General features: G+C 37.1%; 1 protein-coding gene across 5 annotated transcripts in view; it reads right to left on the bottom strand.

The window, feature by feature from the left end:
- Positions 1–249: 249 nt before the first annotated feature.
- BRWD1 (bromodomain and WD repeat domain containing 1) overlaps positions 250–16,800 on the bottom strand; it is a 98,473-nt gene continuing 81,922 nt past the window's right edge. For all 5 annotated transcript variants that reach the window (XM_036350105.1, XM_036350106.1, XM_036350108.1 and 2 more), the window contains 3 exons: positions 15,014–15,913; positions 12,869–13,804; positions 250–3,850 (listed from right to left, as the gene is read on the bottom strand). In XM_036350105.1, the coding sequence (XP_036205998.1) occupies positions 3,492–3,850; positions 12,869–13,804; positions 15,014–15,913 (2,195 nt within the window). In that variant the 3' untranslated portion in view covers positions 250–3,491. The remainder of the gene's footprint in view (positions 3,851–12,868; positions 13,805–15,013; positions 15,914–16,800) is intronic.

Here is a 16,800-nt window from a genome sequence, read left to right as displayed (position 1 = left end):
GAGGGGGCGCGGGGCGGGGACTCCTGTGCGGACAGGTAGCCGGCTGGGGAAGGGTAGGCGCCAGCCCCCATCCCAGGCTGTGGCTGTGGGTCCCTCTGCCTCCCTCCCTTGCTGTTTCCGTCTCCCTCCTCCCTCCGGAGGGACAGGGCGAGCGTTGGTGATGAGTCGCCCGGCTCCTCCGCGCGCTCCCCGCCCGGGATGGTGGGCAGGGAAGGCGGGCGGGAGGGCAGGAAGGAACACTGCGCTCCGGAGGGTATAAACATGAGACCTTTACTCTGCAGGAGGAATTCACATTTCAAAAGCTGGTGGTCGTCAAGCTGATGTGAAAGACTATGAGACTGCAAAAATATGAGCTGCTTTTTAAAAACGTGGCCATTTCTAATACAAAATTTGCTTCCGCTTTCAACAGCCTTTCACTTACAAGCAAAGTGTTTTAATTGGTTCTCTTTCAAATTTGCTGGCAGACAGTTCACAGAGCACTATTCCAAGCAGGAGGAAAAAGGACAACTGTACCATAGTTAAAACAACAGCGAAAATATCCGGAATTGCAATGGAAACATTTTAAAAACACATTTACCTAGATTCAGTTGGGCTGAAACTACATGGCACTGCTTACATTTTGGAATGTTATCCATAAATAATCCCGAACTAAGTACTAATTTGGGGTCGGGGGAGCCTCCTGAGACAATCAAAAAAACCTCAGAAAGTTCCTAGAAACATCTTGCTTTTAGGATGTGGAGACACTGATCAACAAAAGCATTTACATAAAACCAATATTTAGCAGTTTTACACATTACTGCAAAATATAAGGCTGGACTTCAAAGCAAAATTTGAACACAAGTGTAAACAGTAAGACCCAATTCCTATCCTGCAAGAGCTTAGGAAACTTCAGTGAGCTAGAATAGACAAGATTACCAATGTGATGTTTTAAAACTGCATTAAGACTCCTGGGTTAATTGGCTTTATAGAATGACTGAATTACAAAATAAAAGGTTTTGGTATCACTTTGTCCTAGCCCCTTTGTTAAATAAAATAATGTCAATTTTACTATTAAGATCTTCAATTTGATTTCGTAATTATAAAGAAATCATTTCTAAAAGCTGATTGAAATTATAAATAGGGTAATGATAATACATTTGCCCGTGATTAAAATTTTGCATACCTTTTAGAGAGCATTTTACAAGAATGTTAAGATTCAAACAAAAGCTTATTTCATGCAGTTACAATAAGTTTAGGCTGAGCACTTAAAAAAAGGCAAATATATGTTCAAATTAAATACTAAATCAGAGAAGGGTACTGACAGAAATTAACCCAACCACAATAAATTATAAATTCAAAATTGAAATCCTTTCATTACACTGAAATGGTCAACACCTTTTACATAAAGTAATCTTAACTGAGACAACTATTTTCATTTTGTGGTATTTATTAATTATATACCCAATAAAAAATTTCTATGAAATTAAGTGTAAATATGGGACTGGAAATAGGTTTAATTTCATTAGATATCAAAAAGCAAAGCCCATGCACCTAAAAGTTTTATTTATTTGGAATTCTCCCCTTCCTCACCTGCACTAGTAACAAGACACTGGTATCAGTATTTCAGATGAAAGTATGCTATAAACAGAACAAAGGACACGAACTGTAGGGTAGAAATATTCTGGCTTATGCTAAGAAAAAGAAAACAACAAAAAAAGCCTTTTTTTAAGTAGACATGCAACCACAAATTTCTCAAGAAATCTAAGACACTTGGCCAATCTGTGTAACAAAACAAAACAAAAAAAGCATTACATTAATCTTTTAAAGAAAAAGGAATAGAAACCCTTAGGTTTCCATATTTTACTTTTTCAGATTTACACATGCAAATCATATTAATATTCACAGATATTTTTCAATGGGAAACACCAATAATTCAGTTTTCCAATAGCATGTGCTATGTTAAAGATTTGACAGTGCATTCATTTAATCTGGTGATTTTCATTTCAGTAAATACCTATTAACAAATTATACTTCAAGCCAAAGAAATTCTTTATAATATCAAAACCAGATTTCTAATCCTGTTTAAAGCCACAATGAAATAACCCAGACACACTGCCATTAAAGTTTGTTGTGATGAGACTGTAATAAATGTGCTCTGTGTTCGTAAAGTTCTAACACTTAAGGTGCTATAGAGAAATATAAGAGGATGTTACTCTATCATCTAAAAATATGACTCTTTTGATCTTGATCTGTATTTTGTGTTTTCTAACTTATTAAAACTGAGACCTGCCTCATAATGAGGCACATTTTGGCATCTGTGTAAATGCTGCTACCTGAAAGTAAAAATGAGGAAAAGAAGTTGTGAGTCACATTCATGGGTTTCATAGAAAAATATATATTCCCTGAATCAGTCATATCAAGTGGTCATCATTCAATATGAATTCCAATATTATAAACAAAATAAAACATTAATGGATTCCCTCTATTTCCAACACTACTTCAGAACTCGGATTATTAAAACCCCGGGATTACCAAATCCTCAAGTCCTCGTTGGCTTTGGGGTTGTGAATTGGAGGGACTGCATCTTGCTGGAGTACATATTTGCTTCATTCAAAAGTCAAATATGCTCAATGGCACTTCGTGAAATGTGCCTAATTTGTATTTTAATAATGACATCATGGTCGTGGTGAGTCTGAGTTTTTATACTCTAATGCAAAACCCTTAAAATTAGCAGGCCGGGATTTTGAATTTTTTTATTCCTTTAGGTTTTTGCTGTAGACCCTATACACTTCCCATTATAGTTGACCCTCCATATCCAAGGGTTCTGCATCTGGGGCTTTAACCAACCACAACTCAAGAATATGCTACTAGGGGAAAAGCCACATTGTTGCTGATCTGTACTATGTAGTTAGGCCAACCACCGTTGCTTTGTAGACTTCCCTGTTATTAGTCCTAAATAGTACAGTATAACAACTATTTGCATAGCATCTACATTGGACTAGGTATAAGTAGAGAGGATTTAAAGTATATGGGAGAATGTGTGTCCGTTATATAAATACCACACCATTTTATAGAAGGGACTTGAGCATCTGTGGATTTTGGGAAGTCCTGGAACCAACCCCACCCCCTGGGATATGGAGGGACAACTGTATTTTCTTCCTCTTAGGAATCAAGAAATTTCTCCAAGACCCTTCCTTCTGAAAAGGGATAATTTTATGAGCGGTCCTTAGTCTTTTCTGTCTGCCTCTCCAACCATCAGCTTCACACACAGAGCTATTTCCTCTGCAGAATTCTTTGTAGTGTCTGTACAAAAACTCACTGAGAGGAAGCCTTCCTGGGACCCACTGTGACTCTCTGGATTATGGTTTTCAGAAAATTCCTCGGAACGTGCCAACAAGGGGTTAACTTTAGAGCTAGGAGCAGAATGCAACTGCCAGTTTCCTCATGGCCCGTTTCAATTCCACACACACATTTTCATAGTCACTACTTTTTCTTTCCAGGATCTGATCTGACTAAAACAAAAGCATTTTGCTATTAGTATCTTCTAGCTCTTTTTCACTCTCTGAATTTATACTTGTATCATCCTCTTTATACACATTCAGTAATTTTTTCTTAGCCGCAGCAGAAGCATTTCGATGGGGCAGTTTTCTGCTACTCTTCCTAATCCAGACACTTTCTGGTCCTGAAATCGTTTCCTTTAGATTACTCATTATCTTTATTTTATTGGCAGCAACAGCAGCACATCTGCGGGGAACTCTCCCAGGCACCATTTTTGCTCTCAGAGTGTCACTGGGCATTTGCACTGCATCCTTCTGATTATGCAAACATGTTCTCATTTTTGTATTGGGATCTCTGTCTCTAGGAACAAATTCTGAAAAACGAGTGAAAGTTCATGTAAATGCAAAAATCTTGTAGCACAAGATTTTACTACTTACATTCCTCAGCAATACATTCCTAAACAATAAATTGCAAAATTACTCACATTGCTAAATAAAAACATAAGTGATCATCAAATACGACACGTCTTTGACCTTGATATAACCTTGCATTGCTTTACCTACAAAAGGAAGTCTTGAGTAAGAGCTGCGATTCCTCCACCTGGCATTAAATCATCTGTAAGGATAACGATCACTTCAAACAGTAGCGGACTTGTGAGAATGGAGTTAAGTACTTTCAGCATCAAAGTCATTAATTTAAAATCTGAATTTTTAAAATGGAACCATATATAGGTTTTAAGTTTTGGTATCATTTCCAGCACTCCATGTTGAACTACTTTAAAACATTCAATAGGAGTTCTGAAATAATTTTTCTAGAACCTAAACAAGGAGGAAATACCATCATGACATGATGACCCAGCATCAGCACTATTACAAGACCCTTGTTAAGGGTTTAACTCTAATTAATACCAGTATTTCCTTTGGTTAAAGAAAAAAATTGGTTAGTAGATAAAAAGGAATTTTATATTGTTTTACAGAAATGTGGTTTTAATCCTAGATTAATTTTTTTCCAAATATTTGAGCATTTCATTTAACTGGAATTGTTAAATCCTAGTCTCATTATTCGAGTATTTTCTGAGCTAGGCATGTACCAGGCACACAGAGGATCAGGGTAAAAATTCAGAAGCAAACTAATCTACATACATGTAAGCACAATGGTTGTGCAGAACTAGTAGTGCGGTGCTGTGAGAACATATTCTAGAAACCACCCTCCACTAAGGGGCAAGGAAGGCTTCCTTTAAGGAAGTGTCCTTGTAGCCAGGAACTAGCAGTGGAGGGTCCGCCAGACAAAGGGTAGGACAGAGAGCCCGGGAAGGCAAGTCCTCCGTCACGCTGTGCTGAGCTGAGCTGTGCTGAGACGGTGGGCCTACTACCTACTTACTCCACGTTTAGCAATTTCGGTGGAGCCAAAGCTAGACCTTCACATTTCAAACACAAGATGAATTAGCCCTCTTCTAGGGCAGACATATTTCTTGATAAAAATGCATCCTAAGCTCATTAACCCCTGAATGTTAGGCCTTATCTTTTGGCAGCCTAGTCTTGAAGTCATTAAGAATAAACTGTCAGTGTGGTTCAGTGGTTGAGTGTCAACCTATGAACTCAGGTCGCCACAGTTCGATCCCCAGTCTGCTTCATTTCTCCGCAGAGCACATGCCCTGGGCTGAAGGCTCCATCCCCGATGGGGGCTTGCAGGAGGCAGCCAAACAATGTTGATGCTCCTCTCTCATCAATGCTTCTCTCTCCCCCTTCTCTAAAATCAATTTAAAAACATTTTTTAAAGGTACATTTTGTTCAACGTAAATCAAAGGAATGCAAAAATGGCATTTTGGCAGGCTAAGCTGATCACCATGGCCGTGCCCCATGCAGCATACCCACCCACCTCAGACTCTGTGGAGTCACATGCTTATAAAGTCGGGGGAGTGAAATGGGAAGTGGATTAAAGTGTAGTGCTTTTACCACTTCAACGAATTTCTTCTTAGGAATTTTAAAATTGTGAACATTAGTTCTCTGCAAGCTAAACCTAGATCCAAAGCCAATCTTTAGCACATTAACTCAGTGTGGGCAAAAGCTAGAATATACGGGGCAGGCAAAAATAGGTTTACAGTTGTGAGTCCACGAAAGCTTATTCTTGTATTATTTATTATTGTATTTACTTGTATTACAACTTTAAGCCTACTTTTGCCCAACCTTGTATATTAATACGCTACATCAGATAAATGAATAGTTAAAACTAGATAGCAAAATTAAGGTGAAATTTGTACTTGTGGTAGGTTAGTAATACTAGTATTATTCAAGTGCAATCATTTGTATGTTGAAAAAGCACTAAAAATAGGCAACTGGTTCATCCCCAACACATACCCAATTGACTAGCATCGATAAAATCCTATTACAACGAAAAAGTTTTGTAGGACAAAATGACGTTTAATTGCAGCGATTAATTCCTTTGTGATGTAGTGATGGAAGTACCCTATTTAGGAACCTGGTAAGTACTAACTCTAAGACATTTCAGTACATGCTTATTTGTAACCCAAACTAAGGGAAAAGTTAAGATTCTACAAAAGAAACTTTAAGTGGGCTTTTAAAACTATTTTAAAGTCTGAACTTCAAATAAATGGGGGAGAATGTGAACAGATTACTTTGCATACAGCAACTCCAACTTGATAGAGCTCTCTCCGTAGTCTTATGTCATGAAATGGGAACTTCCCAAAAATAAACACAGTCTGAGGAAGACATTAGAATAACTTGTGTGGAATTAAAATAAAAATAATACGTACATGTAAGTCAGCGTTAATTTTATTACTGACAACTTGGTAAATTATAAAGTGCTTTATTTTTCTTGGAAAACTCCAGTTTTTAGAAATATATACAGGATAATTCAGCTAAAAGTCCAATTTGTATGTTAGTGTGCAAGCTTAAATTTTTTGGAGGATCCTATATAATTATAGTGTCACTAATACTAACAAAACAGTACAAGTCTAGTGTCCCAGATGGTCTTGGGTCAGTCAGTGTTGGGACAGTCAGCATGCCTGAGGCATTGCTGCTCTCCTATAAATAAATCCCTATTTGGATATGGAAAAAAACCTCATTAGTAGAATAAAAATTTACATCTGCAGTAGTACTCGGTCAAGTTCTTTAAATCATGACTCATATCACTGTGTATTCTAAGATGGTCTGTAATGAAGAGAAAAGGATATAGACAATACAGCTTTGACAGAAAGCAGTAATCTCATTTTTATATTTTAAGGATTATTCATATTCCAATTTTACTTTATTCCAATTATACTTGATACAAAATTGTTTTCCTAAATCCAAAGTAAACTACACATCACTGCTATAGAAGCATATAGAATTTTAATTGGATCAGCATTTTTATTGGAATATTAAAAACAAATTTGAGAATGGAAAAGAATGCCTGCTGCTGAAAACAATATACTAGCTTATTTCTTATCCTTTTCATTGATTCGTGTGGTTGGTAGATAAATCAATTCCATTCAGAGGGAAAACCTTTTAGTTGCAAATTATAATCTCTTCAAGCAAGCCTTTATCAGAGCTGGTGTGAGCTTTCTTTCTTCACTGCCTCCCTTCACTGATAGCAATGAAATGACCCAAACTCAGGAAGTATATAGCATTTAAGACTGATATCCATCCCTCCTAAAGCCTGTTTTCAAAAGGATCCCATAAGCTTTGAAGTCTCTAGAGAATGCCTGTAAAACAATGTGTTTTCTGTAACTCTGGGTTTAACCGTTTACTGTTTTCCCTAGGGGAGTGGTAACACTGAGGAGTCTTCTACAGCATGGGAGTGTCAGGCCAAACGATGTCAGAAATAATTCCATCGAATTGTTTTCCACTAGTTTGGTCACTTTTCTGGTTGAATCGATGAACTGAGGTTCATCTATAGTTTACAATACACCCAGTGAGGGTGCCAGACAACCTGGAATTGTTTTTACACAGAGCTTTCTCTCATCCCTAGAAAAGTTAACTCAAAACATTCTTGATTCTCACAAGCTTTGTGATGGGCATTTCAATTTTTTTCTAAAATTCTGATGAAAGCTCAAAGTATGAAAGGGATATGATACTTATCTGCCTAATGAACTTTTTAAGAGACATCTCAAACTAAGGTAGGCAGGAGGGTATCAGAAGTAAATACCGAGTTTCCAATTGACTTTATCGCTTCCCTAGTGAAATGCAGCGGGGCCCAGACAATCCTGACAACCCTACTCAGACACATCTCATGACTCCCTCCAGTTCCCCGTTCACCCTGCTTGTAGCCCTGCGTTCTGCCCACAGAAGAAATCACAGAGGGATAGAGGTTAGGGAACTGCTTAAGACAAGAAGTAAAGATGAGCTGCAAGGAAAACTGGCTCCATATTGCTGACCTTAATGAATCAGCCAGGAGGCTTGAAGTCGTTTTAAAAAAGGAAAAAGCCTAATTAAATTTATTAAACTCTTACTCTTAGTTAGTAACTCACTAAAAAACTGGTTCCTAGATGAAAATGCGAAGGCTCAGATGTGCTAATGTCTTACTTTAGAAAGTTAACTCAGGGCTCCTCTGTGGGAGTGGAAATTAAGATTTATCTCTGACAGGCTCTAGTAAAATGGTGAGGATTTTACAGGTGAACTGAATGTGTACAGTCCAAGGACTCAATATGGATCAGCACTTAGAAAATATAGTTCAATATATTAAAAATTAAAGATTCCTTTAACATTTAACCACTAACTGTAAAGGGTAATAGTGTCTGAATGCTTTCCTTCTGGAACCATCACTAAACAGGGCCAGCTGCTGTGGCCAAGCCTGCCATTGGTCATCCCCTTTCAGTTAGTTCAGAATGCCTTTCTCCTTAGCACTCCAAATCCCCATGAAAGTTCTAACAAATGATAAAACTTACCTTAAAATTAACTTCAAAACTAAAGTATGACCAGAAAATATACTGCAACACTGATCACTATAATGAATGAAACTATTGTTCTTGACTAGATATATACTCTATGACATGCTGTCACATTTAAGAGCCTACAGATCTGTAGGACCCAAATGTTGTGACTGCCCTGCCCACCCCTCAGCCTCCCTCCATCACATCGTAAGAGCAATCCTTGAGAAGGCAACCAGAGTCTAGACATTTCCCTACCACACTAACAATAGACTAGGAACAAGCTTTGGCAGAGTGACTGGTAAACACCCCCCTGAACTTTGAGAATTCCCATGTATCCTTAGGCAACATCTGTAATTTAAGAAAACAGCTATAAAAATACTCTTTGAATGGAAGAAGAGGTAACACAGCCCTCGTCATTATATTCTGTACACTTCAATCCTTCCTAATAATTCACAATTGAGTTACAAGCAGGATTAGCATTTACTAATGTAGTTGGACTATATTTTCCCACTATGTTCCACTTTCTCCCTAGCTTTGACTAATTTATTTAGTTTGATCTTTCTATTCCCAAATACTAGAATAAGAGACAGTCTTTAAACTGTTAAGTTGCAAGTTTCTTAGGGTTTCTGCTTTATTATTCCCTGATATCCACTACAGAAGTGCAAGGCATACTTAATCAATAGACAAAAACTTCTACAATGAAGGTGGTTTGTTGCACCCTTTCATACTAGAATTGAGCTATAATTTCCACACGCTGTAAGAAAGCTAAAGTATTTGGTGACAGCTACAAGATACCTGACAAAGTAAATATGTTGACTTAATAGCAATGAAAAATATGGGGCTGGTATTTCAGCTATAGTAAAGGACAAGGCAAAAAGACCTTATCTGGCCATTTAAAAGTTATCTGAAAAATCAATTCAATTGAGTAGAAAGAAAAACCAAAAATATTGTATGCACCTTTAACGATGTTCTTACATTTTGATATACAAACCCCTCATTTTGTTCAAATGGTACAAATTCAGGTAGTTACAGAAGAGATTAAAATCCTTTCAGCTTAGTTTTTAATACTATACAGTAAAGTTAATAAATTTTGTGTTCTAATGTTCTTCTTGAAAAAAGGCTAGAAGAACGACAGGGAATGTAGTATGGACCCAATGGTACTCTAAATAGAATTTTTACTGAAGATGCCATCAACTGATGAAGTGGGAGGATTTGGTGAAGTGTCTTATCTTGTTTTCGGACAGCAGTACCTCAGACGGTATTTTCATTGGTTTATGGCTCCTTTTTCCATTTCCACTTCCAGATTTGAAGTGAATTTTCCTAAAACATAAGTTCTTTCCTTCTATTTCCTTATTATAAAACTGATTTCCTTTTCAGGTACAACCTCTGCTATTTAAAAGAAACTTTTGTGTTTTAATTTAGAAGCTGTAACTGCTTTATCCTTTTCTAAGGACTAGTAAATTGAGAAAGGATTTAATCAGAGATTTTCCCCTAAAATAAAAAAAAAAAAAAGGGAGAACGACAATCCTAGGAATTAACTTGGAATATATTTTTCCTTTTATTCAGAAATTACTATACATTGTCAATATACCCTTTTTAAAAAAAATAGGATATGAAAAAAATGCTTTTAAAACCTCACCTATTTTTAAACATTTTAATTTTTTTAATATGCTTGGTAAAATTAGTTATTCAAAGAAATAAAAAAATCAAACCTAAGTACCTCAAACCTTTTTGTTTAAACCATAAATGAATAAAGTCAGAGGACTTTGGACATACACAACACAGTAGTATTTTTTTCATATACCATTAAGTTATGTCAAGTGCAATGGAAAGCTATAGCCCTTCATCAGTTCACATTCAATTTGTAACCTTTTATCTTTTCTCACAAGAAAAACACAAACCAATCCCAAACTTATTAAAGTACATCTGTGCATTAAATCCCTGCGCCTTTTCGCATAAAGTAGAAAAAAAATCAAACGTTCTAGTGCTCAATGTAAACATTTTGAACTATTAATTATTTATTAATTTTCCTTAAAGGTATTTAGGAGTGTGTGTCACATATTCAAAGTTAACCTTAGGAATAGCACCATGACCAAAAAAAAATGATTCTCTCTATAATCCCTTAGTTTTACTTCAGAATTTGAGAAGCTACCATTGTCAACCACACATTCAAAGTTACCAGGACAATTTTTGTGTTTTTTTCCAGATGAAACCAGAATAATTCTTATATAAATAAGGGTGTAACTATTTTGGACAAAATGAAAAATTAGTAATTAGTTGACCAGCCTGTCAATGACCAATTAATTTAGTCTAAAGAATAGTTCTATTGATGAAGCCTAAATGGTCAAACTAACATTTTACCAAAAGAATTTACGTGTTTATGAATGTATTCCCTATTTATTTAAGGATTTTTGGTACCTTTTTGCAAATGATGGTAAACATGGAATTATAACCCTGAGACTAGATATAAAATGGAGAAGCTTAAGAAAAGTTTAAATAAATTAATGGATATGCCATCTATCATCACTTCTTAAAATTAAGGAAGTAAAGAGCATTCCATTAATTTTTTCAGGTCAAGAGTGAAGGACAATTACCCTGCACCAAACTGTGTTCTCTGCACTTACTACAAGTTCTGAGAAGAAGAGCATCTCTGAACAACCGAAGGAGAGCAGGCCTCCCACCTATCTCAGCTGGCAGTGTCTAAAAGAGAAATGCCTTTACCATGTCAAACAGGATAGATAACTGCACAGTAACAACACTTAAGAACATTCTCTAACACTAATACCAGAGTCTGGTGCTTTTCCCTATCTGCCACTTTAAGGATACACAGGAGAAAAAGGTTAATTTAGTCTGAAACCAAATAGGGCCAATAAATAGTAAAGATGGGAGTACTGAAACATACCCCTTCGCTACAAAATATGTAAACCATTTGAATCAAGTCCATCTTCAGGCACAAACAAGCCAGGAATGGCCACTTATACTGTTTGGAGTAGCACAATCTTATCAAGTAAAAACATTTGGCTCAAAAAAAAAAAAAAAAAAAAGCGTTACTATGGTATCTGATGATGTGATAAAAGTTTTGCTTTAAATGGATTCCAAAATTATTTTCTAACAAAATATGACTTTTCTTAGGTTTAAAGTAAAGGTCACTAATGAAGTTATACTTAGTTACCCCAGCAAAGAATGTTTGAGATTGCACATGGCAGCAGTAAGCTAAAACAAAGAGATGGAGATAACATTTCACTAGTTTCCTATATAGATGAGATTTGCAATTGCACACTTAACAAAACTCAACCCTACGATTTCAATAGAAATGGGGGGAACTACATATAATTTAAATATTCTCTGAGTTCCGTACACTCTATTAAAGAATAAACTCTCCCTAAATCTAAGGCACACAAACTCCTCTATGTCACAGAGTAAGACTATCGAAGACCAAGAGTTTGGTTAAATCCCTCACATGAAAACCAGGAGATCATGGAAAGAAAATTATATAGCCTTTTGTTAGAGCACAATCTAAAAGAAAATGCTAGGATTATGGTCTGGCCTTAGGAATTGAAATATATGATCAAAACATTAAAAAAAATAATTTACCAGCACTTTATAAATTCAAGTTTATAAAATAATAATAATGATATTTTCCTTTAAAATAAAAAGAGAGAAAGATGCAACAGCATTTGAAAAGAAAACTGGAAACCATTTCAATGAAAATGACCAAATATGGTATAATGCATTCTACTCAAGTAGCCAGGGAAAGAAAAAAAAAAAGTGGTAGGTACCTCACCTACTACTAATCATGGTAACACTTCCCATGATTGCAATGTCGGTATGGACATAATATTTATGAAAAATCTGTAAACATAGGTCTTGTGAAATTGTTCTGCTACAATATGACACGGGTTAGAAACTACCACCTCCCAACAAATTCCAAAAATATCTGCATGGCACTTGCGACCATGAAAGTAATGCTCATTGGTTGTGATAACCAGGATGTCTAGTGTTTAACATATTTCAAACTCTTGCTATATGTAGTTAAATACTGTTTAAGTAGATCTGCCCCCAAAATGAAGCATATTTTGGCACCTGTGCTGAATGCTGCTACAAAGGCAAGCAAGTGCAAATAAAAATAACAGTCATGATTTAGTCACATTCATAACTTTTCATAGAAAAATATAAATATATTCCCTGAATTGTAGGACAAAAAAATAATAACTTCAACAGCCAGGTTTCACCATAAATTCCAGTCCATTTCCTCTTTAAATGAACTGGTTTTCCCTCAAGGTCATAAGGTGCAATCATCAAAATCTAACACATTTTCTAAGTTTCTATCATCATCCCCATCATGGTATCTCACAGTCCTTCTACCCTGATTTCTCGTTTTAATTTTTGAACGTCGAAGAACTCTCTTAGATTTTGCATAGTCCAAATCCTCCCAGTCATTGTCATCCACATTTAACCTAGGACGCTTGCTCTGTCTTTGTTGCCTCACAGTTTTAGATATGTTAGCTGTAAAAGTTTTACCTTTTCTAACATTTACTTTTGCTTTTCCTTTTGTTTTCCTCTTTTTGGTTTTTGTCTCATCAGCACAGTCAACCTCTGATTCAGTTACAGATCCCAACTCTGAGTCAGATTTGGGACTAGTGTCCGGTCCACACTCTGAATTCCCTGTTGTTTCTGAATTTTTCACATTTCCCAATTTAGGATGCAGTCTCTTCCTTCTTGTTTCCGTCTTAGCTGCTTCCTGGGAGTCCTGAGTCGCTCCTGTCTTACTGAAAGGAGCCTTCCCATAGGTCCTGAGTCTTCTGCCATTCCACCTGCGCAGCCCGTAATTCAGTTCCTCTTCAAAGTTAGTCTCTGTAGTAGTTTTTTGCTCCAAAGTTGACTCGGAAGGAAATTTTCTACCAATCTCACCCCTTGGAATATGGCTTTTTGAATCTTCCTCTGAAGACCCAAAAGACGGCCTCTTTGTTCTAGAAGGTGCAGCATTTGTTTTGTGGCTACCGGTATGCCTGGCAGGCCCGTCCCTATATTCTGACTTTGGCATACCTTCAGAGTCAGAGTCTCCACTGAGAGGCTGAGGAACGCTTTCTGCGCTACCTTCTGAGTCAGCCTCAGGCGCCTCCCCTTCACACGCACCCTGTTCGTCTGGCACTTCACCGTTTGCGTCTCCCTCAGAATCACTCCCTATCTTCGCGGCTGTGGTACACGCAAAACGGAGGGGCTTCTTCCTTCTCCTCTTACCTCTAGTGCACACGTTTTCTAAACTAGCATCTTCCATGTCACTCATGAGCTTAATCTTACTGGCAGCGGTGGCTGCACATCTTCGAGGAATCCTTTGGAGACCTGTTTTGGCTTTGGAGGATTTCTTAACCACTTTCAAACTGCTGTCTGAATCACTGGAACAGACCCTTTTCCTGGAAACTTTTCTGCTTTGTCCATGGTCCCATGATGTAGAATCTAAAAATTAAGAGTATTCCTTTAATCTTCAATTCAACATTTATATGACATCAGTCCATAATTCTGCATTCTTATTAACTGGGAAGGAATGGCAGTGAGTGGCATGGGAGCAGTGACTTGTTAGCCTCAGCACCATTCACAAGTACAACATATTCCTCACAGTAAAACCCCAGGCCTTTCTAGCTATGTGCACAGACACCTGACATTAAAACCTTTTACTTACGTGAGTACAGACTAAACTCTTTACCACTACACTAGGCTATAAAAACTAACCACTTACTCTCAGCCTCCCTGCAACACTTCTTAACTTTACAAGTTCCTATCACACCAACTTTTTATCCTAGCTTTAGCTGCCTCCTGCTCTTTTAAAATTTTTCATCAATCCCCATTTACCAGTACAATCTTAATTCAGCAATTTACCTCACCTCTCTGTGCTCGTTATCAGTAAAATTGACAACAGTCCCTATCTCATAAAAGATATGAAGATTAAATTGATTAATAAACATAAAGCATTTATCCCTGTCTGGGTGGCTCAGCTGGTTGGAGCATCGTCCCATACATCGAAAGGTTTGATTCCCGGTCAGGGTGCGTACGGTGAATACAGGAAGCAACCAATTGATGTTTTTCTCTCACACTGATGTTTCTCTCTCTCTCTCTCTCTCTCTCTCTCTCTCTCTCTCTCTCTCTCTGCCGTCATCTCTCTCTAAAAAGTAAAAACAAAAACCTATCCTCGGTTGAAGATTAAAGAAAAAACATAAAGCATTTAGAAAAACATCATGATATACAGAACACCTGGAAAATGCTGTTAGCTGCTGCTATTACTACTTACCACATTCCTTTCGATCAGTCCTACCCTTTTCTTTCCTCTTCTCAAACTATCATCACGACAGTTTATAAATGTGCTTGCCTTTGTTTTCTTAAACCCATCGCCAATATAATATCCCCAATCACCAATACAAGAAGTGAAATCTTTAATAGTAATAATGTTAAGGCCAAATTGCCTGTCATGTGAGTAAAACTAAATGCACTCAACCAATAGTTGGGTGCGCACACAGGAATAGGAGAGATGAAAGAAAAAAAAAAGACTAATGGAGAATGCAGGGAGTGTAGAGAAAACAACTGGCAAAGAGAAGTTTCACAGGAAAGAAAAACAATGTATGCTAGAAGGGCAGGGCAATAAGAATAAATCAGTGACATGTTTTCAATTACCTTTCACAAAATCGTTTGGTTTTTCTTTTGTTTTGTCATCATCCGAATCCACATCAGTTTCAGACACATGATCTGAGAAACAGTGGGATGCAGCCATAGGTTCACTCTTCAACTTTCCTGACAGCAGGTTTGTTTCCATTTTGTGACATCTACCATCTCCTCTATCTTCCTCAGATTCAGAGTCCTCTGAATCAGTAAAGACCTTTGCTTTTTTAAGGGAAGTGGCATTCTTGCGAGTTGTGCTGTATTTCCTACCAGGGTATTTTCTTGGTTCAGAATCTGCTTCCTCCTCTTCCCCTGAGACACTTCCTGCCTTGAGTTTCTGCCCAGACGTTGATGGGCCATTAGTTCTGTTATGTCCATAATCTGAACCATGACTTTCCTCAGAAGACTCTATTTTAAGAAGTTTTGTTTTAGAAGTTGCTGCAGTATGGGACTTGTAGCCATTAGCATGCCAATTTTTCCGGACTACCTGCAGGTCACTTTCTGACTCTGAATCTCCATTTTCAGATTCATTGACAGTATTCTGGGCCACATGAGAACTGGACACTGGCGATGGTTGATTGTGATCTTTTAGCTCCTCTTCTTCGGTTTCTGACTTTAAGCTCTGCTCATCTTCAGAATTATATAATAACTTTTTTCTAGCCACAGCAGAAGCATTGCGGTGAGGCAGCTTACGGCCAGAACAGACATTTTCAGAGCTAGAATTCTCCTCTATATCACTCATTAGCTTTATCTTATTGGCAGCCACAGCAGCACACTTTCTTAGCACTTTGCGGTTATTTCCAGCTCGGGCTTTTAAACTTTCACCAGTTTCTAATGAATTGTTATCGGAGTCACTTAAATAGACTCTCTTTCGAGTGGCTTTTCTGCCACATCCATTTTCTAAAGAAACTGGACCTAGAAATAAAGTAACAATAAGATTAGAAAGGTCTTCCTTATTTCAACATTTTTTAAATGACTTCACTATTTTAGTACTGATGTTCCTTATATTTTACTGCCAAAACAGATTTCCTTTCTAAATCTAAAAGACTTAAAAGGATACAACAGAATAGACACCACAAAAATAAACTCATACATATATGGTCAATTAACTTATGAAAAAAGAGACAAGAATACACAATGGGGAAAGGAGATACTTTTCAATAAATGGTGTTGGGAAAATTGAACAGCACATGCAAAAGAACAAAACTAGACTGCTATCCTAAACCACACCCAAAAATTAACTCAAAATAGATTCAAGATTTGAATGTAAGACCTAAAACCATGAAACTCCTAGAGCAGTGATGGCGAACCTTTTGAGCTCGGCGTGTCAGCATTTTGAAAAACCCTAACTTAACTCTTGTGCCGTGTCACATATAGAAATTTTTTGATTTTTGCAACCATAGTAAAACAAAGACTTATATTTTTGATATTTATTTTATATATTTAAATGCCATTTAACAAAGAAAAATCAACCAAAAAAATGAGTGTCATAGGTTCGCCATCACTGTCCTAGAGAGCAGTGGCCGATGTGACTCGGTTGGAGCGGCATTCAGTGCACCAAAAGGTTGTGGGTTCAATTCCGTCAGGGCACATACCTAGGTTGCGGGTTCAATCCTGTTCAGGGTGTGTACAGCAGGCAACCGATCAATATATCTCTCTCACATCAATGTTATCTCTCTCCTTTCTCCCTCCCTCCCTAAAATCAATAAAACATATCCTCAGGACAGGATTAAAACTTAAAAAAAAAATGGGCATAGAAATGAATAGGTATTTCCCAAAGAAGACATACAAATGAACATGCA

Source organism: Myotis myotis, unplaced genomic scaffold, assembly GCF_014108235.1.
Source record: "Myotis myotis isolate mMyoMyo1 unplaced genomic scaffold, mMyoMyo1.p scaffold_m19_p_2, whole genome shotgun sequence".
NCBI classification, from domain to species: Eukaryota; Metazoa; Chordata; class Mammalia; order Chiroptera; family Vespertilionidae; genus Myotis; species Myotis myotis.
The sequence above is the reverse complement of the archived record's forward strand: the minus strand, read 5'-3'. Positions and strand labels throughout refer to the sequence as shown.